This window comes from Charadrius vociferus, unplaced genomic scaffold (genome assembly GCF_000708025.1).
Source record: "Charadrius vociferus isolate BGI_N301 unplaced genomic scaffold, ASM70802v2 scaffold585, whole genome shotgun sequence".
In the NCBI taxonomy this organism is placed as follows: Eukaryota; Metazoa; Chordata; class Aves; order Charadriiformes; family Charadriidae; genus Charadrius; species Charadrius vociferus.
This window is the reverse complement of record NW_009648642.1, coordinates 378,161-404,356: the sequence shown is the minus strand read 5'-3', so window position 1 is coordinate 404,356 and position 26,196 is coordinate 378,161. Positions and strand designations below refer to the sequence as shown.

The 26,196-nt window shown below is 56.9% G+C and overlaps 1 protein-coding gene across 1 annotated transcript in view; it reads right to left on the bottom strand.

The window, feature by feature from the left end:
• LOC104287652 (ankyrin repeat and fibronectin type-III domain-containing protein 1-like) overlaps positions 1 to 26,196 on the bottom strand; it is a 122,780-nt gene that overhangs the window by 22,167 nt on the left and 74,417 nt on the right. Inside the window, exon 2 of the mRNA XM_009886378.1 lies at positions 21,316 to 21,444. Coding sequence (XP_009884680.1) covers positions 21,316 to 21,444 — 129 coding nt within the window. The remainder of the gene's footprint in view (positions 1 to 21,315; positions 21,445 to 26,196) is intronic.

Sequence of the window (26,196 nt, the reverse complement as noted above, 5' to 3'; positions counted from 1 at the left end):
GTTATCCAGTGAAGGAACAGGCAAAGGACAGGAGAAGCCTAAAAACCAGCTCTCAGGGAGAGCTGAGCCCACCCAGTCAACCTCATCCCAAACTGGGAGCTTGCGTCGAGAGATTGGTTGGTGAGACCAACATGCAGGCTGCTGCCAAAGCCATCGGAGCGTGCGGGGTCTTTCCTTGTTTGCGCACACTCGGCCTTTGGCGCACGCAGGAAATGACACGTTACGGCCACAAACACTCAGACACTCCACTGCAGAGCCGACCTGAGCTCCGAACACACATGGGAGCTCCTCTCAGCTCCCGGGGAAACGAACTAGAAGCGCAGTGTCCTGCACGAAGAGCGACTGCTGATGCACTCGCGTTTTCCACTCTTTCTGCCTGAGTATAAGCCATTTTTCGGGACTGAAGAAATAGAGATTGGATCCAAAAATGGAGCATGAGTAGGGGAGCCCTTCCAAAAGAGTGGGGTTTCCTAACCCACCACAAGGCACGCTGCGAACGAGGACAAAGCGCTGTGCTTACCATCCCTGGAAGGCGGCAGGACGCACAAGAGCAGCCTGCACACCAGTTACCCATCCCAAGGTGCGCGGACCCCCAAGGTATTTAAAGTCTGTGTGGTGACCTGGCCATGCAAAGATGGAGCAAAACACTCCTGCGCCGTGGAAACATCTGCGTGCCTGGAAAATGCACTTGCTTATTGAAACCTGGGTCCAGGGAAAGGCACCAAACCAGATCCAGGGCTTTGTTTGTTTGTTTCCTCCAGATTTTCTCTTTTTTTTTTCCCCACTTGGCAAACCCCCCGGGTTTTGTTTTGAATGGAGCCGAAACGAGCATGCCTCTTTTGTTTAGCAATAACAACTAACTTATATAGATCCTGCTCCTGCCAGTACATTTTTGTTTGAGCTCCAGAAGCCCAACGCTATTAGCCCAATGCCCGGAGGAGCTCAGCGCAGTGCGAGGCCAGGAGCTGCTGCGCAGCACCCGGGTCGGGGCAATCTCCTGAGCATCAGGCACCAGTTTGGCAGTGCCAGTACGGCTGCACGTCGTCTCTGCCGTCTCCGTGCCAGGCACGCCGCGCTACACGTAGGTGCTTCTTGAGGAGCTCGTGACTGCAGAGAGCGGACCCCGCGGCCACGCAGCCCACTGCATGATGGATTTGAGAACTGGACATCCAGCAGCTTGGTACCTGAATAAGCTTGAGGAGAAGAGCGCATCCTGGGTGAGATGTGCAACACCCCGCCAGCCTTCAGTGCCCTGCACCTCCTCAGGGGGAAGAAGTGGAGGATTCCCCAGCGGGAGCACGAGGGAGTCAGCATCGTGCCTTGCTGTGCAGGCTGTTCCCCGAATCAGGAGGCTTTTGCATTCCTTGGGGAACGGGGAATCCCTGGGAGCGCAGCAGCTGCAGCACGTGGTGAGGCCCCGTTGGGACCAGCTGGGGCTGCCGGGAGGGGCTGTGGCAGCGGGGAACACGCGATGTCCCCCATCACGGGGCCGCTTGGCCAGTCAGCAGTGTCCTTCCAAGGCACGGCCACGTCGCCTGGCGCAGCACAGCAGGGGAGCGCCCGCCTGCCCAGCTTGCCCCCACCGCACCTTCCTCCTAAATCACAGGGTCTGAATTTGGGAGAGATGGAGACTTCAGGACTCCACAAGAGAGGTTCGGAGCCAACCCAGTAGATCACTTGCTGACAGTCTGCAGAGACTTCCCATTAAAACCCACCGTTTTTGAGGGCCTCGCAGTACATTTGGGGGAGGAAGGGAGCAGAGATGCTCCAGCAAATTCTGCTGCAATAGGATAATGCGGCTGCTTCTTTTCTTTTTTCTTTTTTCTTTTTTTTAATTAAGCATCCCAATAACGGTTTTTAAATGAGCCCAGAAGGAGCATGTGTCTCAACCTCCATTAAAATAAGACCGAAATCAGGCTTTCAGTTCCTCGGTCCCCTGCCACAGTCTGCCGTCACGGTGGGGACTGCAGTCACATGCATGCCGTAGTCAGCAAGAGGCACCGTCCTGGCACACGTGTGTCCCTCCTGGGCAGCTCCTGCCCTGCCTGCACACCCCCCTCACGCAGCATTGCCAGGACACCAGGATGCTTCTCCTCGGGGACGGTGCTGAGGGATGGCGCGCAGTGGCTGGCTCTCTAGCCTGGGCAGAGGATGGTGATCACCACCAGCCCATGAGTGCCGGCCCTGAGCCCTCTGAAGGGGACACTGGCTGGCCCAGCCTGGCTACGAGCACCCCGAGTCACCCCTTGAGGGAGGGGAAACATAAATCCCAGAGGTTCACACAGGCTCCATGTGCAGAGCTGGGTCAGGAAGAAGATGCTGGAGAGGAGAAGCAACGTCCACGTCAGGCTCTGCACCCCAGCCCAGCTCCACCGGCTTCCCTGTTTCCCCAAGAATTTACCCCAGCAGAGCTCCTGGCCCACCCTGCCCCGAGGTTCGCACCTAGAAAATCTGCTTTTCTGCTTTTGCGCTACCAAATTTCTGTGGGAATCGAGTTCAGTGGGTCGGTGCAGTACACACCAAGGGTGTCCCTGACTGCAGGGGGTCAGGAGCCACCGCTCGGGGTGCAGCATCCCCCGTCACCAGCACCGCTCGTCCCTGCGGCACCTCCCAGTGCCGTAAGCCCCCAGTCCCTCCCCGCCAGCACGGGCGCTGGGGATGGCAGACCTGCTCGGGGAGCTGCGCTCAGCCCTGGGCTCCCACCTCCCAGCCAGGGCAAACCCTCCTCGCTGCGCTCCGCACAGTGCCAGCCTTTAATTGCTGCTTGACATTAAGTATCTGAGCAAGGAAGTCTTGGGTAAATGTTCTTGCTATGGGAACACACAGTGCTGAGTCTCTTTAATTACATTGTTTTTGTTTGGCTTTTTTTATTAGTTGTGCTGCGGCTTCCCCTCCCTGACAGGCCAGTGAAGCGCACGCTAAATATGGCTGGGTTTAAAGTCCGCCGTGAAATCTGAACCGCGGCACCAGACTGGCTGGACTCGGTGCAAGCCACAGAGCACAACCACCACGCTCCAAAACACCTATGCATCCTCCTCTTCCTCACCCCACTAAATCCTGCTGGGAACACAGCCTAACCCTTTACTCCATGGACCCCAAGCTGCCCCCTCTCCATTGTACCCATCATTTCCACACCAGTCCCCATCCCATCCTGTCTCCATCGTACCCATCACTTCCACACTGGTCCCCATCCCACCCCATCTCCATCATACCCATCATTTCCACACCAGTCCTCATCCCACCCCATCTCCATCATACCCGTTACTTCCACACTGGTCCCCATCCCATCCCATCTCTATCCTACCCATCACTTCCACAGTGGTCCTCATCCCAAAGCGCCCTGCCACACACCTGCGCAGCCCACCTCCGGGCTGTCCCTCAGGGCCGAAGAGCCCTCTTCCCACTGGCCACACCGCTTTCATCTTCCTCTGTCCCCCCCCTTGTTATTTTAAAGGCATTCCAGAGGATGCTGTCAGGCTTGGATGTGGTTTGGTTGGGTTGTTTGTTTTCGTACTGGAGGTTTTATGATCGCATTGGGAACGAGCCCTAATTGAGCTGCAATTCGAATTGCAGTCCGTGGGTATTTGTTTCATTTTTGGAAGGGCTCAAACGGCAGCGCAGCTTAGGCTGGAGAACGCATTTGGTTTTAACTGGAACCTGATGGAGACAGGACTGAGCAGGATGGCCTCCCCCGAGCCGTGACCAAAGCTCATGGGGAAGCCCTCCGTGGCCACCCCGGCGCCAGGTACCCACGACAGCAACAGGCAGCGCCGGGTGCGACCACAGCCCCGGGACCACCCGAAAACCGTGCCGCTGCTGGGCAGGAGGCAGACGGAGCCAGTCCTGCGGTGCCGAGAGCCAAGCGTGCAGCTCTGGGACTCCGCTTGCTTGGGGCTCGCAGCCACCCTGCAAACTTCTACGCCCTGCAAACCCCTGTGCCTTGCAAACCCCTGTCCCCTGCAAACCCTACATCCTGCAAGCCGCTATGTCCTGCAAACCCTGTGCCCTGCAAACCCTGCATCCTGTGGACCCCTGTGCCTGCAAATCCTGTGTCCTGCAAACCACTGTGTCCTGCACCCCCGTGTCTTGCAGACCCCTGCATCCTGCAAACCCTGAGTCCTGCAAACCCTGTGTTCTTCACCCCTGTCCCCTGCAAACCCTGTGTCTGTCCTGCAAACCCTGCGTCCTGCAAACCACTGTGTCCTGCAAACCCTGCGCCGGGCAGACCCCTGTGCCTGCAAACCCTGTGTCCTGTAAACCCCTGTCCTCTGCAAACCCTGCGCCCTGCAGACCCCTGCGCCCTGCAGCACCCTGCCTCCTACAACCTGCTCCCCCCCGCAAACCCCTGCTCCCTGCAACCCTTTGCGCTGCAGCCTCTGTGACCTTGTGCTCGCCCAGCACCAGCCCCAAGCTACTCGCAGGGACCAGGCAGCAGAAAGGGACAGGACCTAAAGGTCAGCGCCCAAACTGCCCTTCACAGGATCTACGTCGGTGTCAACTTCTGCTGACCGTGCCCCGCGCCGACTGCCAGAACTAGCAGTTCAGCCCCAGCACCCAAAATGTGCCCAATGCTTCTGGCACCCACAAACCAGCTGGACCTGTGCAGGTAGGGACGGGAGGACAGAGAGATTTCCAAAGCACACAGGGACCGGTTGAGCACCTGCTCTGCACTGCAACAGCGCTTCCTCCCGTCCTTCCAGAATCTCCCAACCCCGGATGCTGGAGCAGGTCAACAGTGCTCTGGAAGACACCCCCGACCTGCTGGCACCATCCTGGCTAAATCAGACTTCCGCATATTAAAAGCGGATGAGCAGTGGGGACTCACTGCCCTTCTTTGAGGAAGAAACCCTATCCCGGCTTGGCCTGCTAGGAACGAGCACTGCTGTGCCACAGATGCATGTGTGCAAACTCTTCTCGGGGGTATCAAATGCAGAAGCTGAGTCATACGACGCCTGGTCTCAAAGATCACCGAAGGCAAAAGAAGGGAGAAAAAAAATCTCTCTATGGGGTCGCGGGGCCCCAGCTTGGACCCAACTGGAGCAGATGGTGGGTGCTCAGTGTGGGGACGCTCAGCCGTGCGGCCAGGGCCCGGCTGCCGTGCTGGGAGGAGCAAGAAGGGAAGAAAGACCATGTTCATCCAAGCTTGGTCCCATTCCCTCGCTCGGGCCCTGACACTCAGTTCTTGGACGGGATCAGGGCAGGCTGCTGGAGAAGCTGCTGTGGCAACCGCAGCCTGCGCGTGGCCAACAGCTGCGTCTGAGCGCCCTCCCAATGGTGGAAGGGGGCCCCGGGGGCTGGGATGGCATTGCCCCAGCTTCTCTGAGCACTGCCACCACGTACCGCACCCCAGCAAAACACCTGGGACCCCCTGGGAGCTGGGAAGAAGCATTAACTTGTCTTCCCCCATGATGGCCAAAGGGCGTGTGGGAGGAATGCATTGCGTTTCAGCATGGCCTCGCACCGGGGTAACATCCCACACCACCTCCTCCTCACCCTGCTGAGACCCACTGGGGCTCTCTCCCCCTGAGACTGGCTCCTCCGCAACGCCCTGCCCCGCTCTTGGGACGGTGGGGCTCCGTAGCACCCACGCACCCAGGCCCCCCGCTATGGTTCAAATGTTGGCTCAGCTCCGAGCTCTGCTGGGAACAGGGCTCCCGGGAGCCACATCCCCGCTGCCTGGTCCTGGGGCTGCAGCTCGCCCCGGCACGGGGGCACAGCCACATGCCATGAGGGCTGAGACCTACAGGCTCATCACAGTGGTGAGAGGCAATCAATTTGAACCCAGACATGGGGAGATGACAGGCAAATCCTTTAACCTCCTGCGCCACCTGGTGCTACCAGGAAGAATACGCTAGTGAGATCTGGCTTTCATTGGAATCCACCTCGTCTCCAAAACCATTAAATTGTAGAAAATTGACCCAAGAAGGACTTTCGGAGGTCATCTGAGCTCATTTGCCCATACCTGTGGCTGGTCTCCATCCCCAGCCAACTACATCCAATCTGCACTTCACAGCCCTCCAGGAGACCTCCCCAGCCTGTCGCTGGGATGTCCCTTCTGGTGGAAACCCACCTCCAGTCCATCGTCCTACCCAAGCCATCCAGCTAGACAGGGACCAAGCTGCTCAAGCGCGCCAAAGCTGCACGATGAAAACCAGCACCACGGGCTGAAGACTTCCAGAGCTGCACCCAAAGGGGTTATAAAAGGCAGGCCACAGACATTGATCTCGGCGGGGAGGAGGAGACGACGGCCAAGACACAATGGAAGAACAGACAAATGCACACACCCGGCTCCAGAGCTGCTGCCCAGCTGGTAAATGTTACTGGAGTCAGAAAACCCCTTTCCCACTGGAAGGCTGGAAGGCAACCAGCAGTGCTGGGCACGCTGGCCACTACCCACAGGGTGTCCCTGGCACTGCTACCAAGAACAGCCACTTCCCCGTTGGGGATCTTCTTGGACTGCTGGTGGCATGTCCCAGGCTGGCTTCCCGTTCGGCACAGCTTCATGCCAGGATTTGCTCCCGGCTTGTTCCACAACCAGTTCCCTGCCCAGTACCCACTGGAGTCTTCTCCTCTAACATGAGGGACTAACCCCACCATGTAGCCCTGGTGCTGGTCTCATGCCGGCACCACCCAGCACAATGCCAGAGAAGCTGGTTCACTGCCACCCAACTACAAAAGCACTCATGTATGCCAGAGCCAACCTTCCCTCCGTGAATCTTCAGTGGAGTCAGGCTCTAAAGGCTGCGGTCCAAGAGGAGAAGATGACTTTTTTTTGGTTGTTTTGCTAGAAAACACCCTGCAAATGCTTAAGCGCTCTTGTAACGGCACTAGCTGGGGAGACCTCACCACCAGCCAGGCCTCCTTCCAGCCGAGGTTTGCCTGCTGCCTCCATCAGACCAGAACTTTCCCACCTCATGTGTCACTTTATTCTCCCTCTAGCTGCAGAAAGTTTTGAGATACCATCAGGTGGAGAAACTCAAGCTAAGGATAACGAAGCCTGTAGAGGAACTGTCAGAGCTCCCAGGCCAACAAGTAGATATCTAGCCACCCTAGATATCCACCAAGAGAGCAACATTAAAACCCATAGTAATGACCAGGTCAAACCTCCGACCATCAGGACACGCTCATCCATCCATGCATCGATGCAACCAGTGCTGCTAAGCACACCCATGGGAGAGACAGGGGTGCAAATGCCCTTTCCCGAGGTCTTGCAGGACATGGGAGCACTGGGAAAACCTCTCGGCTCTTATTGAGCATGGCCTCAGCTTCTCCTGGTCTACAGACAAGACAGTGCCCCAAGTTGACCTGAGCTCTGTTCCTTGGTCTACCACTGAGGGCAAGAGGCAGGTGATGCCCACAGCCAGCGCCTTAGTTTCCACACATGGAAAATGGAGACAAAGACAATGTTGTCTTTTGTAAAGTGCTTTGAGACTTGCTAAGGAGGAGCACCAAACAACCGCTTGGGCTCCTTGCAGCCACCACTCCTGCCCTGGACTTGCGTGGGCAAGGGGATGCCTTTAGAGAAGGGACTGGGAGGTGCTCGGTCTCTTTGCAGATGGGGACTTCAGCAGCTAGCCTCTGAAGAGCTCTTCCAAGCATGCACAACCATGCCTTCCAGAGGCTAACAATTTGACCAAATCTGTGTTGACTTCCACCAGGAATGCACCAACCCTGCCAAATTTCAAGTCTCTTTTCCAAAGCGTAGAGGCACCAGAAGTCCTCAAACAAAGAGACGGGAGGAGAAAAAATAAAGAAAAAAGTAACAACTGGCAAAGCTACCATTTTTCCTCAACCTTCTGCTGAAACTTGAAAAAAAAAAAAAAAAAAAGGAGAAAGTTCAGCCTGAGGCAGAGTGAGCATGGAAAAATTCAGCCCAAACAGTTAAAGTCTGGCAAAGGTATAAGCAAACAAACTTCCGCTGGAAAGTGTTATACAGCCTTAACAACAGGCGGCTGCTGGCTCCATCTACAACCAACGTGTCGGGCAAGAGGTGCCCTCCTCGCCTCTCCACAGCACCACACAAGGATGACTTCACTGCAGCACAGAAGAGCAAGGCTGGCTGGGGGCCAACAGCCACAGGTGGCCCTAGAGATGGGAGGTGGCAGCACGGGGCAAGAGGAAACCACTCTGACCCCAGCACCTGAGAGGTGCCTCAAAGGACTTGGCAGACACCAAGCAGGAGCTTCGAATCAGACCTAAATGGCTTGGCCCCCTCCATGACCAAGAGGCTGGGAAACATCTCACGGAACTGGTGGCATCAACACACAATGGGTGCTGCCATGTCCTTCCTGCCCCTCACCATCGCCTGGACAGCAAGAGGGGCAGTGGAGACACCCTCATGCTCCTGAGACACCCTGCTCATCCCACCATGCTCCTCACCCTGCTTCGGCTGGCTGTGTGCTGCAAGACAGCATCCTTGGGACCCAGATGCTCATGGACCTGGAAAGTTCCTCCAGGTGCCCACTGTGTCCTGGCATGTGCTGGCCTAGGATGCCACACCTTGTCCCCCCTGTCCACAGGGCTGGCTCGGGCTGCAGTCACACCTTCCGATCTACTGTGCCAACAAGCCCTCAGCCCAGAGGGATTCTCTTCCTCTGTTAGCCCCAATTTTTCTGGCGACAGACCAAACGATGTGGTATGAACACAGACGTGGAAGCTCGCAAGTGTGATCTGCGGGTAAAACGTGGGAGCAGGACGAGGCGGGGGGATTTAACTCTTACCTCTGTCACAGGCCACCTGGGTGACCTTGAGTAGGTCACTAAAGCCCTGAGGCTGCAATGGGGTGCCTACCATTCCCTCTAAGACCAGAGAGAGCAGCAGTTATGGCAGCCATGGTCCCAGTGTAGCCTGAGGACAGCTCTATCCATCTGCTGGCATTTCTACCTGGGTGAAGAGCAGCTGCTCAGGCAGCAGATACCTCCTCCACAGCAAAGCAGGAGGATGAGGTGAGCATGCTGGTGCACGAGGAAGGCTGCCTGGGGTCCCTGTGCAATACAGCATCCACAGAGTGTGGCCAGCAGGTCGAGGGAGGTCATCCTCCCCCTCTGCTCTGCCCTGGTGAGGCCACATCTGGAGCACTGTGTCCAGTTTGGGGCTCCCCGGGTCAAGAAGGACAGGGAACTGCTGGAGAGGGTCCAGCAAAGGGCTACAGAGATGATGAGGGGACTGGAGCATCTTTCTGATGAGGAAAGGCTGAGGGACTTGGGTTTTTTTAGTCTGGAGAAGAGAAGACTGAGGGGGAATCTTATCAACGCTTATAAACCCTTAGAGGGAGGGTGCCAGGGGGATGGGAACAGTCTGTTTCCAGTGGTGCCCAGTGATAGGACAAGAGGGAATGGGCCATAACTTGACCGTAGGGAGTTCCATCTCAATGTGAGGAGGAACTTTCCTGTGAGGGCAGCAGAGCAGTGGCACAGGCTGCCCAGAGAGGTGGGGGAGTCTCCCCCTCTGGAGCCATCCCAAACCCGCCTGGACGCCGTCCTGTGCCACTGCTGGAGGTGCCCCTGCTCTGGCAGGGGGTGGCACTGGGGGAGCTCCAGAGGGCCCTCCCAGCCCTCAGTAGTCTGGGATTATGTGATCCTGTTCCTGACCTGCCTGCATCATCAGGAAAGAAAATGGCCAAAGAAACTTCATGAGTTCATGTGAAGTTCACCCGAGTGGAGCTCTACTCCATGAGTGAAGCTGCTTTTCTGCTTGCCATGAGCCTTCCAGAGCTCGTGACTGGGGCAGAACAGGGCCAGGAGAGCGCTGGGAGGATGGGACCTCTTGGCAGCATCAGCCTTCCACTTGCACAGAAAGCAGGCAAGTGCTCCACCAGCTTAACCACCTCCTCGCTCAAGGAGCTCCAAGAACATGCTCACAGCTGAGGTTCCCTCAGAAGACAGCCCCTTGGACAGCCAACAAGACACCGAGGGTTGACAGGGAAAGCAAGAGCATTAGCTAAATGCCACGCCGGCTTATCTGTTCCAGAAGCAGCCTCCTTGCTTCCCAGGATTTGGCCCACTGCTTCGCGGGATTTCAGAGTGCGGAGAAACCGGACACAGCTCTGCTGAGTGCATGCACCCGCCGGGCGTGGGGCACGGCAGGACTTGGCTCCGTGCTGTCCCTGAAGCGCGGCAGCCCTGGCAGCACAGCTCGTGGCAGGGAGGATGGAGTGGGTGGTGGGCTGGCTGCCTGCAAGGGGCACGCGGCGCTGATAAGGTGTCCCTGTGGTGCCTTGGCACATGTTGGACCTCAAATGACCTGCTTGCTCACCAGCAAACCCATGCCTTCACCCAACTTCACTTTCTGACAAGGTCCAGAGGCTGAGCAGTCTCTCCCAGCCCCAGAAACCCAGCCAAGCCTCACCAGGCTATCTCTGCCCTGGAGGCTGTTCCCTGGCACAAGGCAGCAGGGGCTGACCCACTGATGAGTCTCTTCTTCAAGGCTTGCACCTTCTGATGTAGGCCAGGCTTGAAGATAGGCTGAAAACGCCACCTCACAGGAGAAGCGAGCACCTTATGACTCCAGAACCTGGTGCATGGTGACATTCAAACTCAGGAGTTTGTTTTAAGATTATATCTCCCCAGACCTAGAGTCATCTGCCCACCTCCACTCCTGCCACTGCCTCTGACCAGAACAACTGCCTCCTCTTTCTCCTCTTTGCAATCCTAAACTTACAAAACCTAACAGAAAAGCTCGACCTGCCAGCTCCAAGTTCAGAGCCAGCCCACATCTTGTCCCTGGGGATTTGGAATGGCTTTGCCAGCAGAAGACCCCAGTTACCAGGTGTCCTAATGCAACAGCCAGCTCCTCCATCGGATCTCAAAGTGCCTGAGAAAAGAGGTCAGCGTTGCTGTGCTCCTTTTGAAGAGTGAAAAGCTGAGGCACAAAGAGGGGCAGATGTTGCCCTCAGACACTCGGTGGGCAAGGAGAAGCCAGGTCCCCTATGGTCCAGGCCAGCACTTCGTCCTTGGCCCCCAGCCCAGAGCACTCTCCTCCATGATGTTCAGAAACATCAAAGTCCCTCCAAAGTTCAGAAACTTTGATGGGTCAATTTGAGTTGGGAACTCCTCTCTTCCTCTGGGTCATTTCTCCCCTGGCCACTTTAGTGCTCAAACATGGAGCCTGGGGGTGGAGAGGAGAAACAAGACTGTGGGAATTCCTGAGAAACCACACTGCCAGATCTACCTGCAGTCCCTGCCATTGCAGAGTCTGCAACAACCATGTGCTTGGAAACCTGTAGGGTTTGCATGGAGAACATCAACTCAACAAGCCACATCATCCTGCTTCTGCTGAAGGTGATGATGGCTCTTTTTGGGGCAGTGGGCCATAGTCAATCATGATAATGCCAAGAAGAGACGTTTCTTGGAGCTCTGCTCAGCTCAGCTCAGCAGCTGCTCTGGTTGCCGTGCTTGACAAAAGCTACCACATCATGTCATGTGTTCATTTTTTAAAGCTCGGAACCAACAGCTTTTCACAGCAGACCATCCGGAAGGAGCCTGCCCAGACTTCAGGCAGGAGCGATTTGCCTCCCAGCTACTAACTGGTGAGCCCTTGGGACGCTTCTTGGGTGGAAACCAGGCTCTCTCTGAACAGACCTGGAGGGGGCTCAGGTGAACCTCCGCACCATGGGCAGAGTGAAGACCACGTGCAGTTTCTCTTGATGACAATGGCAGCTGCTGCCAGGAGTCCGATTCCACTGTGGACAAAGCAAAGCATGAACCTGCTCCACATTGCCCAACAGCTCTTTGCGGCAGAAGATCCCCACCCCCCGTCCCACCCTTCCTGTTCGCAGTGCAAATAAAGGCAACAGAGGCAAAGTAGGATGGGAAGAGGAATGTCCCTGGGCAGTGAGCTACTGCAGGATGCACTGGGATAGATGGATGAATATTTCAATGTTGGGGAGAATGGGAGGAAATCTGGAAGCGAGGAGCAGAGGGGACCATAACTGCTTCTCCTGGACCTCCACCAGGCATGAGGCTCAGCTGATGTGGAGTTCACTTGGGCTCACAAACCTCCTCTGAAAACCAAGCGAGTTGGCAGAAGAAAGGTTGGTAAGAGGGATGGGTCTGAAGAGTGAGAGTGCAGACAGCAGGAAAGACTCAAGCGAAGACGGAGACAGATCCCAAGACACCCGAGGACCTGGTCCTCCGTATCCCAGTGTCCTGGGCTGACTCCTACCTCCAGTTTCGCCTCCCCGCCGAGTGCTGCCCATTCTGCCAGCATCCAAGCCAGCAGGTCCAATATTGACCTGGCACCGAGAGACGCTCTCCAGGAAGATAAACAGGAGGTTCCTGAAGCTCTGGCATGCAGAAGTGTCTCAGCCAGTAGGAAACCAAAAACCTGCACAACAGGGACTGCTGCTGTTTAAGGGACAAGGCGGGATTAAAAGCAGTCGAGTACCTTGAAAGTAGTGGCTGTCAGGACTACCTGGAAATGTCGATGCTTCTGCACCTCCTGACCCCAGTGTCTCCAGCAGCGTCAGCAGTAAGACCAGTGATCCCTTCTGCTCCCAGGGCAAAGCTGTCCACAGGGCCGGGGGAAGCGCAGCCTGGCAGCCCGGGCGTTGGGCCACACTGCCTGTCTTGCTGGGGCTGCTCCAGCCACAGGAATCATCTGCACTGCCCTTCCCCGGGTGTGAACTGGCTCACAGAGAAGCCAGGTTCAAAGCCGGCAGGCCTGAAGATCTGACCACTAGTAAGAAACCATGACTATATCGATATTCCCACTAAAAAACGTACATTGAAATATACATCTAAGAGGCCTGAGAGAGCTAATATCCTCCAAATCCAGCACACTGACACTATGGGAATCCCAGCTGGTGTGGAGGATCCATGGGGCCACCAGGAAGGGCTTGACTCACACTACGATTCAGACATCCATGAGGTTTCCGCCTTCACACCAAAGATTGTGGCATCTCTGCACGTTCCCCCCATCATATCCATGGGGCTTGGGCCGCCTGCTGTACAAATCCAGGCAACTGGCACCTTCTGGGCATGGATGCTTCCATGGAGAACCAGTGGAGCACCTGCAGGATGAAGAACATCCTCCACACGCCTCAGTAGGGACCGAGACATCCATCCTGCTTTGTAGATCCAGGCCATGGGAAATGGCAGAGAGATGATGAGAATAAAACAAACAAATCAGGCAAAAGGGCTATTTGAGCGAAATCAAAGTGTGCTGGAGATAACCGATATGCAGCACTGAGAAATAATCTTAGAGGGACTTGGAGGTATCAGCTACCAGCAGAGGGAAGCGGCCAGAACAATGCATCGGCACAATATTTTCAATTTGTCTTTTAAATAAATGATATTTGCTTCCCGTGCTCTCAGGGAGAAAGGATCTGGCTGAGGGCTCCGGTCCCAGCCAGGGAGAACCTGGAAATCAGTCTTCTCTGAACATTTTCCTTTTGTCACTTCCCCAGAGGGCTCAATCTTTCCCGCTGAAGTGACAGGAGAAACAAATGCAGATGGGACCGCTGGACCCGCTGGAGCCAGTGCCTGTGGCAGCAGGTCCCAACGCTGCGCAGAGAGAGGAGCCGGCCCTTGGTCTTCTCCCAACCTCTCCAGCCTCATCGTAACCACAAGGCAAGCTGCCTCTCGCCAGATGAGGAGGAAACCTGGGCTGATGGAGGCTTGTGGCATCAGGAGGGGAGGCACAAGCCTCCCACAGACCCTACAGATTTGGACCCTACAGATTTTTGTGCTCCCAGCTCCCCGTCGGCAGCACGGGCCGGCAAAAACAGAACTGTATGGACTGTGACTCCTCTGCCGCTGCAAAGCTCTCTCCGGGCTGAGGACCGGCCACAGCAGAAGGGTGGGTATGGCTATGAACAGCAGTTACCCTCCAGCCTCTATCGGTTTGCAGGTGACTCACAGGCAACAAGGATAAAAGGTGATTTTCCACAAATAAATTATTCCTTTTAAATGCTTTCCTAAAGGCAAACCCAACTTTCAGGGAGGTATTTTGAGGGCTCACTCCTCCCCATCCCCATCAGCCAGTCCCTCACAGTCACTGGTGAATCACTGTCCCACCAGCTCTGGGGTGGGGGTGAACTCCTGCTCCCCCCATACACCCAGAGGCACCGACCGTGGCCATCCTCAGGGTGCTGAGGACAAAGCCAAGCTCTTGAACCACATCCCCCCCACGCCTAGTTCAACACTGAAAGCTCTGGGGGTCCCTAACCAGTATCCCCCTCACCCCTGGAGAGGTGGCCTGGCAGGGTGTGGGGGATGGCAGCACCGGGAGCCCCCCATCCTGCCCCGGTACAGGGGTGTCTCTGCACACAGAACCATCCTTGTTCACTTGGGCTGCAGCTCCTCCCGGCCACGTTTATCACCCATAAACCGACTTTCTAGCGGCCCGCTGATGGCAACGCCAATCTGCCACGCCGGGGCTGGGTGGGGGGAAGCTCAGGCTGCCCGGAGTCCTTGGGCAAGGGGCCCTGCGGCGGGCTGGCTCCTCGGGCAGCCGGGACGCCCCGGCAGACCACAGCGCGGTGTGGAAGTCCAGCTCCCATACGGCTAATTCAATAAGTCACAGATACCATGACTTCATAAGGCAGAGAGGCTCCACAGCTATTAGGGGAATTGGGAACGGGGAGGGGGGAGGAGGAGCTGAAATGGAGAAGGGATGGAGACGGGGAGGGTGGAGAGGGGGAAGCTAAGACAAGCAGCAGAACAAAACATCCCATAAATCATGAGGAGCTGCTGAAATACCAGAACAAATGACCCCATAGCTTGGCCATTGTTCCCAAGCGAGGGCTTAAAGCGCTCCCAGTCGAGACAAAGCGCCTCGCGTTTCGTTTCAACACCGTGCTGGCCCGTCCAGGACCTGCGCTCGGCACAGCCGAGCCGGGGGCGGCTGCGTTTCACCCCGGATCGATGGCTGGGACGGGTGGGATGGGGGAGGCGAAGCTCTCGGCAAGGCTGGCTGCCCCACACCGCAGCCAGCGCAGACATGGTGCCCACATCTCAGCCTGCCCAGAGCATCCCTTGGCTCCCAGATGCCCACGCACCTCCCAGGCTCTGGCACTCCTCCCCTTCCACTTGAAAGGCTCAGGGTGATTTTTCCCTCTTATTTTCCCTCGCTCAGGCTAAGAGCTTCCTCAGCTGGGAAGAGCAGTGGCTCCAAGCCTTCTCTTGGATGTGCAGATTGAGTTAGGAGTAAGAGCTCAAGTAGGGCTGTGAAACCCAGAGGAGCCCTAAAACCTCTATCTTTACGGTGCTACTTCCCCCCATCTCCCAAAAAGTTGCTGACAATTCACTTTCTGCCGGTTCCCCCTGGCAAACAGACGGCTGTCAAGCAAAGGCTCCTGGGGAAAGTCCTGTACAAGCATAGAGGACTGCGATGGAACCAGCACATGGCTCTCATCGAGCTCTGCAGTAGCAGCTCTCCAGTGCACTGGCGTGGGAACAGTGAGACGGATCGGCCGGCAGCTCAGCACCTCCCCTGGGACCGCGGCGTTGGGGTGTGGGAAGGCGAGGAGCCTGCCCACGGGGCCAGGTCGTCCACGCTGCCTGCCCACGGCAGCCGACAGCAGCGATGGAAGGAAGCTGCGCAGTGCATGGCACCACCACGGCATGCATTTCATGCCCCAGCACAGCATTTTAGAGAGAACTTCCACACCACACGAGACCACTTAAACCCAAAGGAGAAATATTATCGCATTATAAAGTTTTGAATAACTGTCATGAAAAGCCTTCCATTAAAAACCCTTTGCTTCATAACCGAGCCCAAAACACGGAACAGAGCGGTTACTGTGCCGGGCAGCCGCTCCTGCTCTCGCTGCCCTGCGGTCCCATCACAGGGGGACGCCGTTACACCCAGCCCGGGGTGTTGGGATGTGACGGGAAAACCACTCCGCACCTTCCCATCTGGGCAGGCACGGTGTGCAGGCGGAGCTGGCGGGCAGGCAGGTCTCTGCACATCCCTTGCTTGGGCAGAGGGGAAGTGAGGAACTGCGTTTAAGCAACGTGGCAGGGGTCAGGCAGCAAAACAAGGCGCAGGCAGGACTGAACCCGAGCCGGCTGGCTGCCTCCTGCGCGTCTAACCACCAGACGACACGCTCCTGCCAGCGTTGCTCTAACAGCTCGTGGTGGGCAGCCAACGAGCAGAACCGAGATAAGGGGACGGGGGAAGTGAGGAATGCGCCGCATTTTTCCCGAGCCACCATGGGAATAGGCTATTCCGACCACGCATGGCGGGGAGGCTGTCCGATGTGAAAAACTCACGGAGCCCAAACAGAAAAGGCAGTAAGTAGAAGTAAACAATCAAGAAGAAGAAAACAGAAGGGAAAATCAGCGTGGACAATAAGAGGTGAGTAAGGGAAAAGCAGTGTTGGGGGGGTAAGGCAAGCAGAGGAACAAATGGAAGAAGGAAAACCAGACCCAGAGGAAGGAAAGGAAAAGGAAGAGACAAAAGGATGGCAGGAGGACAAACCTGCCCAGGCTGGAACTCCCGACGAGCACCAGAGCTGGAAGGATGCGAGAGGGGGACAGAGGCTCCAGGGCTCCGCACACGCCTGGACCAGCACATCCCAGCCCTTTTATTGGATTAAGATTCGCTATGAGGAAAGACAAATGCGGATCATTTCTCAGGTGACACACGCAAGAGGAGAGGAGGCTCTCTCTGCCTCGATTCGCCCTACGGGGGGAGAGAAGGGATTGCTGGAGTTTCAGGGTTGCTGTAGGGACAGCGGGAAGGCTCCATGGGAGCCACCAGCTTTCAACTTCGTCACTCCAAAGGCAGAAGGTGGCGAGCTTCAAATAAAAAGGGCTTTTGTCTCGCACGCCTTCGTGCTATTTAGGCTTTGGGGCTAGATTAGTATCACAGACCAGCAGAAAGCAGAGCTTTAATAAATAGGATCCAAAATCCTTCCTTGCCTCAACTGCCAGTTTTTTCCTCATTTGGAGCTCACGCTGCCTCAGCGCCCTACGATCCACAGCACGCACTGTCCAGCGAAGAGGAGGAGAAAGAAATCGGCAAACCTCAACAGAAGCGGAGAGGAGCAGCGCCCGGATTTCTCCCCTGCGCTTGGGAGGGCCTCGCACCGCCACAGTGCTTCTCTCCGGGCACCTCCCGGCAGCAAGACACCGGCTCCCGTGAGCAACGGGCTGAGGTGATACAGCATATTCACGGGCCCTAACACTGGGGACTTTGTGGCGCTGGCTTTTAAAAAAAAAATAGCCTAAAAAAAGCCTAATAATGAAGTATTTATTTCAGTAAACAACATATGAATGTAAGAAGTGTTTTCTCAATACTTCACTTTTTCCTTGCCTTCTCCCCCCCGCCCCCCCCAGCAATTTTTTTTTAATAAGTGGAACTAACGAGGCTTCGCTCACCAACGGTCGTGCTCGGGAGCAGGACTGCGCTCCACTCGCCCGGTGCAGCACATAAACACGTGCCGTGCGAATAAAGCCCTCCTTGTGCAGGGGAGAAACGCAACCCGTGAGCAAGTCCCCCCCCTCCCCGGCGAGGGGGGGAGATGTGCTGCGAGGGTCGCACAGACGGCGAGACCTGCAGCGGGAGCATCCCTGCGCTTTCGGGTAGGCAGCGCGGGACATACAACACCTTATTTATTGTGGCAGCAAATAACTGCACCTCCTGGCCCAGAGAAATGCCAGCACCCAGCAACCCTCCCCGCAGGGCTTCGCGGCGTCCCCAGGGACAGGGAGAAGGGCCAAGGGGAGATGAAGGGCTCTATTGTCCCCGTCGTACCTGGCAGCGCTCAGCGCAGGGGACACGGTGGTAGGCGGACACTGTGACGCCGTACAGCTCCTTCTCTTCTGCCTCGGCTCCATCCAGCCCTACCTGAGCACCTGACCAACTGGGAGCACTGGAAAACTGGTGCAGCTTGCCCTGCATGGGGATGAGACGCAAGGGTGCTTTCCGCTATGGCAGAGACAAGGGGGATTGGCCTCATGGTGTTTTGGTAGGAATTTTGGGCAGAAAACACTAATCCCTCCGCCAGACTGACACTCAGCTTTTCAAAGCAATGGCCACTGATGATTTTGTGCTTATAATCTCTACCTGTTCCTTGGCAACAGGTAACAGCAGGGCCACGAGCCCTTCCTTGCCTTCAAGCCTTGGGATTAAGACGGGCAAGGCTCTCAGAAGCCAAGAAAATTTGCGAAAATACAGTTCCGTCCCTTTTCCATCCCCCTCCTACCCCCATGGGGTGAGCTGAACCCCCCCATCACACACAGCGGGGAGACGCACCTTCTGCATGCAGGCAGGTAAAACAACGCCATGGTGAGGTTGGATTCGGCTTAGAAATACACAGAAATTTGACACATGCAGATATTTGCTCTGGAAACCAAATCAGGCATCTGTAGATCTGCAAGGGCACAAGCCGTGCCTTCCATCAGCCACAGCGACCGGCAGCCTTGCCTGCCCTCCAGCAGCTCCCGTGTGAGGGGCAGTGACACCTGCAGCTCCAAAAGCCCTTTGTGATGCTTTAGAGCAACTAGCGGAGGATGCTGATCCCGCTGCGACAACCATGGATCCCTGAAGATGTAAGAGGGAAGGAGAGAAATGATGTTTCACCCCAAGGAAAAGGCCCGGTGCCTCCTTTGTAGGACGCCAGTTGGAGCTTGCATGGGAAAAGCCTCCGAGTGCCTCCTTTAGTGCAAGTGTGTACATGTGGACCAGGCACATGCAGCACGGCACGCGTGGAAACCTGCCTGCAGTGTGCCCGTCCTGCTGGGGAGGTACTGCTCCGTGTGCAGGTGCCCCCAGCTGCTGCATCAACGCAGCTGGAACCAAAGAATGGTTTGGGTTGGAAGGGACCTTAAAGATCACCCAGTGCCACCCCCCTGCCCCGAGCAGGGACACCTCCCACCAGCCCAGGTTGCTCCAAGCCCCGTCCAACCTGGCCTTGAACACCTCCAGGGATGGGGCAGCCACAGCTTCTCGGGGCAACCTGCGCCAGGGGCTCACCACCCGCAGAGTGAAAAATTTCTTCCCAATATCTATTCTAAATCTCCCCTTTTCCAGTTTGAAGCCATTCCCCCTCGTCCTATCACTCCATGCCCTTGGAAAAAGTCCCTCCCCAGCTCTCCTGGAGCCCCTTTAGGCACTGGAAGGGGCTCTGAGGTCTCCCCTTTTTCGCCTTCTCTTCTCCAGGCTGAACCCCCCCAACTCTCCCAGCCTGTCCTCCCAGCAGAGGGGCTCCAGCCCTCCCAGCATCTCTGGGGCCTCCTCTGGACCTGCTCCAACAGCTCCGTGTCCTCCTCGTGCTAAGGACTCCAAGGCTGGATGCAATATTTCAGGTGGGGTCTCACGAGAGTAGAGTAGAGGGGCAGAATCCCCCCCTTGACCTGTTGGCCACGCTTGTTTTGATGCAGCCCAGCTAGCTGTTCTCCTGGGCCATCTGCTTAACCTTAACCATCTGCTCAACATTAAGAAGCACATTGAGATGATTGGGGAGCAGGCGATGGGCATGGTCCTCACCCCGTTCTGCTGCCTACTTGGGTCCTCGTCACCATGACCACCCTGGGCCACCGCTGCCACTGAGTGCCAGTGAGCCCCAGCACGCGAGTCCCAGCACCCCAGCCCACCCGAGCCCCACTGCCAGGTCAGATGTCTGATCCAGCTCAAGGTGTCTCCAGCTATGGATGAAACCCATGACCACAGGGCAGTTATCCTCCCCGTGGCCAGACCAGCCGTGCCTATGTCCCTGCAGGAGCAGTGACATCAGGTCCTTCTCTTTTGGACCTCGCGCTTTCCAGCCTCCATCTCCAACGCGACGGAATGGGGCAAACCGAAGGTAAAGGCGATTCCACCTCACCAAGAGCTCGTTTCTGAGCTGGCTTACAAAAACCCCATAAAATAGCATCACCTACCACTGCTGCGGTGTCGCTGCCGCACCAGGTGCTCTGCAAACTAATACAAGACAGATGGGTTCCCCTGGGAAAATGTCACTGAGCGAATGAAAACGTACCGCAAATATACCTTGACAAAGCAGGGCTAAAATAGGACCCAGGGGCTTCAAAGAGACATTTACAGGGAGAAAAGAGATTTACTGACTTCTCTTGCTTCTTTATGATCTCTGAAGATCATGAAGAGAAACTCTGATTGTTTTTAACGAGTCCTTTGCTTCTTTTCCTATTTGGTATATTGCAAATTCACATATTTGTCTATTTGGAAGATTCATAGTAATTGCAGAACAGCTTTCCCGATGACATCGTTTCAGCAAAGGGGAGAAAGTTGTGCAACTGGAGAAGAAAGCAATCTGTCACCAAATAGCTTAAATTCTTTGTCTGGCCTCATTAATACCTAGTTAGCTTTGATGCCTAACTAACCTCACAGATAGAGGAAGCCTTTGAGGAGGACTCCACAACCTCACATTGAAGTGTTAGAACATAAAATAAATGCCAGGAAGACCTCCAAAAAAAGCAGGGTAAACGAAAACCAAACTCCACATTCTTGCAATTTCTAAGCATTTCTCTTTTTTTCTTTCTTCTTTTTTTAAAAAAAAAAAAAAGTTTTAACCTCCTTTGTCCATCTAAGGAAGCAGAAAGCAATGCAATTTCCAGTTCTTTTAAATATCCTTAGCAGGTCACCTCTAACGCTGGGAGGGTTGACTGTGATCTGCTTCCAAGGCTGTTGCATCAGAGCTTAGAAACCCAGGATAAATTACTCCCTGCTCCAACAGGGACTGCAGTTTGAGACCTGTGCTCGGTGCTCGGGGGCCCTGCGGGTGCTGCGGCAGCAGCAGCGGGGAAGGAGGGAGCACGCAGTCCCTCTGGGGTGGGCAAACGGGGCTGCCCGGGAGGGTGGCTCATGCTGGGGCAGCCCTGTCCCCTCACACCACTCACCCCCAGCACGGCGCCAGCGGGGAGCCCCTGCGGCTCCTGATGCCCCCACGGCTCCCGGTGCCCCCATGCCGTCTGCGGCCGTCCCACCACAGCTCTCGGCTCTGGTTTATCCAACCGAGGTGTGTGGGGCAGCGGGATTCATCCTCCGGCAGCTCCTATGAGGAGTGTGGGGTGGGAAGGGAAGAGGAGAGGGACAGCCGGCAGCGGGGGCATGTCCGTGCCCCACATGAGCCCCGAAAGAACCCCCATGGCTCAGTTCATGGGGTCTCCTTCAGCCCCCAAGGAAGGAGCCGCCTGGGGCTCCCCGCTGCTCCCTGCACTGGGGCCAGGGGGCATGTTTTGGCTTCACACCCTGGGGGAGCTTCTGCAGCAGACGGAGGGGTTTGAAGGAGCGTTGTCCCAACAGGACGTTGCTTGGGCAGGGACAGAGAGTGGCAGGGGTGGGGACAGGGGACAGGAGGGGGACTGGAGAGGCAGGAGCTCCTTTCCCCCAGCCCTGTCCTGCAGCTCTTACCATTCAATGCTCAGAGACCTGGGCCGGAACGCAGACAGCTCGGCCGAGGCATACTCAGCTTTCCTTCTCTTCTCCTGCTTCTGCTTAACTGACAAGCGGTGGGCAAACCTAGAGAGGCTGCTTTCCGACCTGGGGAAGGGGAGAGGAAAGGCGTTAATGTCACTGAAGCACCCCAGCTCCCAGCGGCAGGTCCACGGGACAGAGCCAGGTGATGCTCGGAGCGGAAAGGCGGGGGCTCCCGGAGGGGCAGCGGCACCGGGACGGCGCGGCACCAGCCTCAAGGAGGGGAAGAAGCGGAGCAGCAGCAGCTTTAGCAACGCTTTGCAAAGCCAGGACCAGCACAGGTCTGTGGCGCGCTGTTAGCAAAATCGGAGCTGCGAGCCTGGCAGGCTGAGTTAGTGCCAGGTCCCGCTCCTCGCGGCAGCAAAATCACCTCCCCGGGTCATACGCTCCTGCCCAAATGCCAACTGGTGATGGCCAACACTGGAGAAACGCCGGCTGCTTCTGCTTCTCACAGTGCCTGCCCAAGAGGGGTCGGGCAGCCAGGGAAGCATCGACGGACAGAAGCAAAGCAGACCTCTGCCACGGCCGCACGTTCCTTCAGACGCCCCAGAGTCCCTGTGGCCTCCCCAGCTGCACTCTCAAAACACCGTGACAGCTTTCCTGATGGGGGGTAACATGTAAATCAGCCCACGTCGGAGATGTTTTGGAAGAGGAAACAGAAAGACCTTCAAGCAAATAGGTTCAGCTGCCACAACCGGGAGCAGAGGCGGGAGCAGCCTGGGGACCTGGGACACCCCGACTTGGGCACACAACCAGGCTGGTGGCACTGGTGCCATCTACCAGCCCTGCCACGCATGCTGGCATGGTCGCTGCCTCTCCTTCTCCTTTGGTCCTGTGCCAGCATGACCGGCTCCCACCGCTCAGCCGGCCCCGGGCTGTGCAGGGAAGGGACAGGAGCGATTTGACAGAGGTCCCGGGGGATAAGGGACAGACCCGGGGGGAGACTTTGAACCTACACACATTGCTAAAGCCAATCCTATTCTCCTCTCAAGTCCTGATCGGCTTCAACCAAACAAAATACCTCAGAAAAAAAGGAAGAAAAAAAGAAGGTATTTCTCAGAAACGAGAGCTCCCTGCCTTTCCTCACAATAATTAAGACAACCACGACCAGCTAACAGTTTTTTTCCCTGATACATTTTAAACACAGACATCTTCAATTCATTAACTCTGGTTATTGATTTATTTTTCAGCTTATGAATTGCTGTTGCTGGGGACGGGGTGGAGACAGCTTTCTGGAGAAGGCTCTCGTCTCTCCGATCACCGCCGGGAAAGAGCCACTCAGACCTTCCAGGGTCATTCTTTACATTCTTGAGAAGAAATACTACTTTGATGTAAAGGATGAGGTTTGCCTTAAAAGAAACCCAACAAGAAACCCAAACCCCAGCTTTCCTCCACTCGCAGCCGGAGGAAGAGGCGTTTGAAGAGGAGCGATCCAGGCGCCTTGTGAAAGCCCATCTAGCAGAGCCCTGCACTAACGCCATCCCGCCACCTCGCCTCTCCTTTGATCCGGTGTCAAAGCTCGGCTGTAATGAATAAGAATCCCAATTTAGGGAGGCGTGGGCTCGGGCCGCTCACGCTCTGCAGCAGCCCCCGGTGTGGTGTGGACCCCGGGGCGAGCAGGGCTTGGGGCTGAGCCAGGGATGGGGCTGGGTGGTGGGAACGGGGGCTGCTGGATTCCGACAGCACCTCCTCGGTGGCATTTGACTGCTCCCGCTGCGGCAGTCCTCACGCTGCCCACCTTTCCCCCTTCCCAGGAGAGGCTCCTGCCACCCTGCAGGGGTGAGGGCTCCACCCCCCCTGCCAGGACGCTGGGGATGTTGTTCTCATAAGATTTGGGGACTAGCTGGAGAACACTGTCCTATTTGCTGCACCCTGTCCCCACTGGGGACTGTCGGCCACCACTCCCAAACTGGTCCCCAGCAGGGATGGGGAGCTGGGAAACCCCAAACCACCTGCAGGGATGCAAGAAGGCAGCTGCCCCCTGCGACAAGCGAGTGCCTCCGCCGTGCCAGACATGCCTCTTGTGATGAACACCAGCGGCGCAATTACACACCCAGGAGGTTCACCCACACACCTGCCCAAAGCAGAGAAGGAGCAGCCACTGGATAGAGCCAACAGCATCTATCAAGACTGGGGGGAATGGCAGGGGGAAAACAGGGTGCCGTGCCGACTGGGCTCGGAATGAAGGAGCATCATTCCCTGTGCTGGTGGGGCCGGAGAATCCAGTTGGGTGCTCGGGGACGTGCAGCCTCCCCGTGACTTCCCCTGTGGCACAACATTGCAGGGGAAGGCTCAGGGAAAAAGGGGATGCTCTCCGGCTCAGGGCAGGCCCTGCCTAGATCGTCTCGACCCGGGGCAGACAAGTGAGGCCAGGTATGAGCCAGAAGGTCACCAAGTATCTTGAGATGTTGCATGCTGTTTTCAACCCCCTGACCAACCTTCCAGCCTACCAGTAACCCAGCCGGTTCACCCACCACCTCCAACTGCTCGCAGCCGGGTTAAAGGCGATGGCTGCGACCGCTCTGGTGGGCCGGTGCCTCCCCCTTGAGAGCTGTCAGCAACTCATCCAGCCCTCAGCAGTGAACCAGCCTCCTCTCACCTCCGCCAGACCCAAAAGCTCCAGCAGAAGCATCGCTAATTAGAAAGCCAGGAGCACATTACAGTATCATCTGGCTATTTATACAGCGCTGCTTTACATAAACTCTACTGCAGAAGAAGGAATGAATCATACCTGCTCTGCCGTGGCTGCACGCAGGCAAACGCAGCCCGATGCCAGCAGCCCGCTCTGCCCCGCTCCCCTCGCCCCACCGAGGCCCTGCTTGTGGGTCAGCTTCCCTGAGCTCCTCATGCTGGGGCTGCTCCGGTCCCCCTGGGGTCGGGATGCTCCCGGGGTCGGGATGTTCCCGCAGCGGTGCTGGGCGTCGTGCCCAGGGTCTGTGCTCTGCGGGTGGGCAGGGGGATGCTGCTGGGACCACACTTTTACTTCCCAAGTGCTTTCCACATGCTAATAGATGCCTTCATCCCTAGAGAAAGATCAATTTTAAGGGATCTTAAGCAGGGAAACTGAGGCACGCAGTGGCTGTGTGAGTAAGGCATGTTCCCTATGGCTGTTGGCATCTGTCCTCTTGTGCGCTTCACCGATGGGCAAGATTTTTGCGCCTTCTCCCATCACTACCAGCACGTTCAGCACCACAAGTGCCTGTTTGGGGAACAGGCAGCCCCTTGAGCCAGTTTCATCCCAGCCACGGGACGGGGACAAGGCCAACACTGCTCCCCCAGCCCTGCCTGCTGCATGGGAGGGGTCATGGTCCAGGATTTGGGGTGATCTGCCCATCCCGCCGTAAGAAGCAGCATCTCTGTGTCAGCTCAGCATCGGCGCTGCTGGGGCTTGGCAGACCCAGGCCACTTGCCGTGGCTCCCTGGCGGTCCCCGCATGCCACCGAGGAGCCGAGGGGACACGCAGGGAAAACCATCAATTGAAACATCAACCGCAGCGCTGGGAAGAATCGTCCCCTGACAACCAGAGAAGGTTGTTCAGCTACTGTGCTGTATCATAAATCACACCTCTATGACTTGCCATCTGTCAGCCAGATTACACATGTTCAGAGTCCCATGTCAGCGTTTAAGTCAGAACACAGCATCTTTTCCCCAGAAATAATTATTGGCCCTGGAGACTCTTGCAGTAATACCCATCCTCAGCCCTTCTCTCCAACCCTCCCAGCAGAGCAGAGCTGGCAACGCCGGGGAGGCAGGAACGCCGCTGCCGCTGGGGCGCGGGGATGCAAAGCCCGCACATGATGTCTCCCCCATAAAACCACTGCTTCACGCGCACACGGGGGTGGCAGGACCTGGCAAGCCCCCCCCCCCCCCCGCTGCCATCAGCCACAGCACCCAGCCCTCACCGCAGGCACAGAGCAGCCAAAGCCAGATGCTGCTGTGGAAGGGAGATGGGGACAGTACTGTCCCCAGCCTGGTGTGTGCTGATGGCCCCCCGGGGTGTTCAACCGGGATGAACGGAGGGTGCGCAGAGCATCACTCGCACCCTCGCTGCTGGCACAGCACAGCCCGGCAAAGGGGGACGACTCCAGCTCAGCATAGGGCACAGCTCCCACGCCAGCTGCGCTGCACGAACACGCCACCTAACACCAGCCTGACGCCCATCCCTTCACTAGGCGTGTTTTCTGGGGGTCTGACCCCCGAAACGGGGGACTGCCAAAGCCCCCGGCTCGCTGAGGCGGCGCGACCGCAGGCAGAGCAGAGACACGGTGTGCTGGCAGCCCGGCCCCGTCCTGCCCGTGGCTCTGCCAGCTCGTGAGCCATCCCAGCACGCAGCACCCCGGCGCAAAAACCCGCTCAGCTGCCCTTTCGCGTGAGGACAAGGGTCTGAAGCGCCGCCCTCCACCCCCTCGCTGGCCGGGCAGGCGGATGAGCAATGACATTTCCCAAAGCTGACTTGGTCCAGAAATACACAGGGACTCGATTCATCCCTCCGGCTTCACCAGCTGTGCACAGGCGCGAATCTGGCCGGGGGCTCACAATGCCTCACCGCCATGTCCCCCATGCCACAACTGGGCAGCGATGACAAGCAAAATCCCTGTCCCCTCAGCTCCGTGGCCCTCCCTCTCCCCTGCAGTGGCCCTCGGAGGGACATTGCGGGCTGTGGCTGCAAAGAGCAGCGCGTTTCAGCAGTTTGCAGCCATCAGAGTGAGTGCGTGCCCGTGGAAGCCCGGGTGCTCATGCGGCATCTCACCCAGCCACTGGCACCACAAGACCCGGTCATGCCGTGGCCAGAGCTGCCGGACAGACCGGCGTCCATGC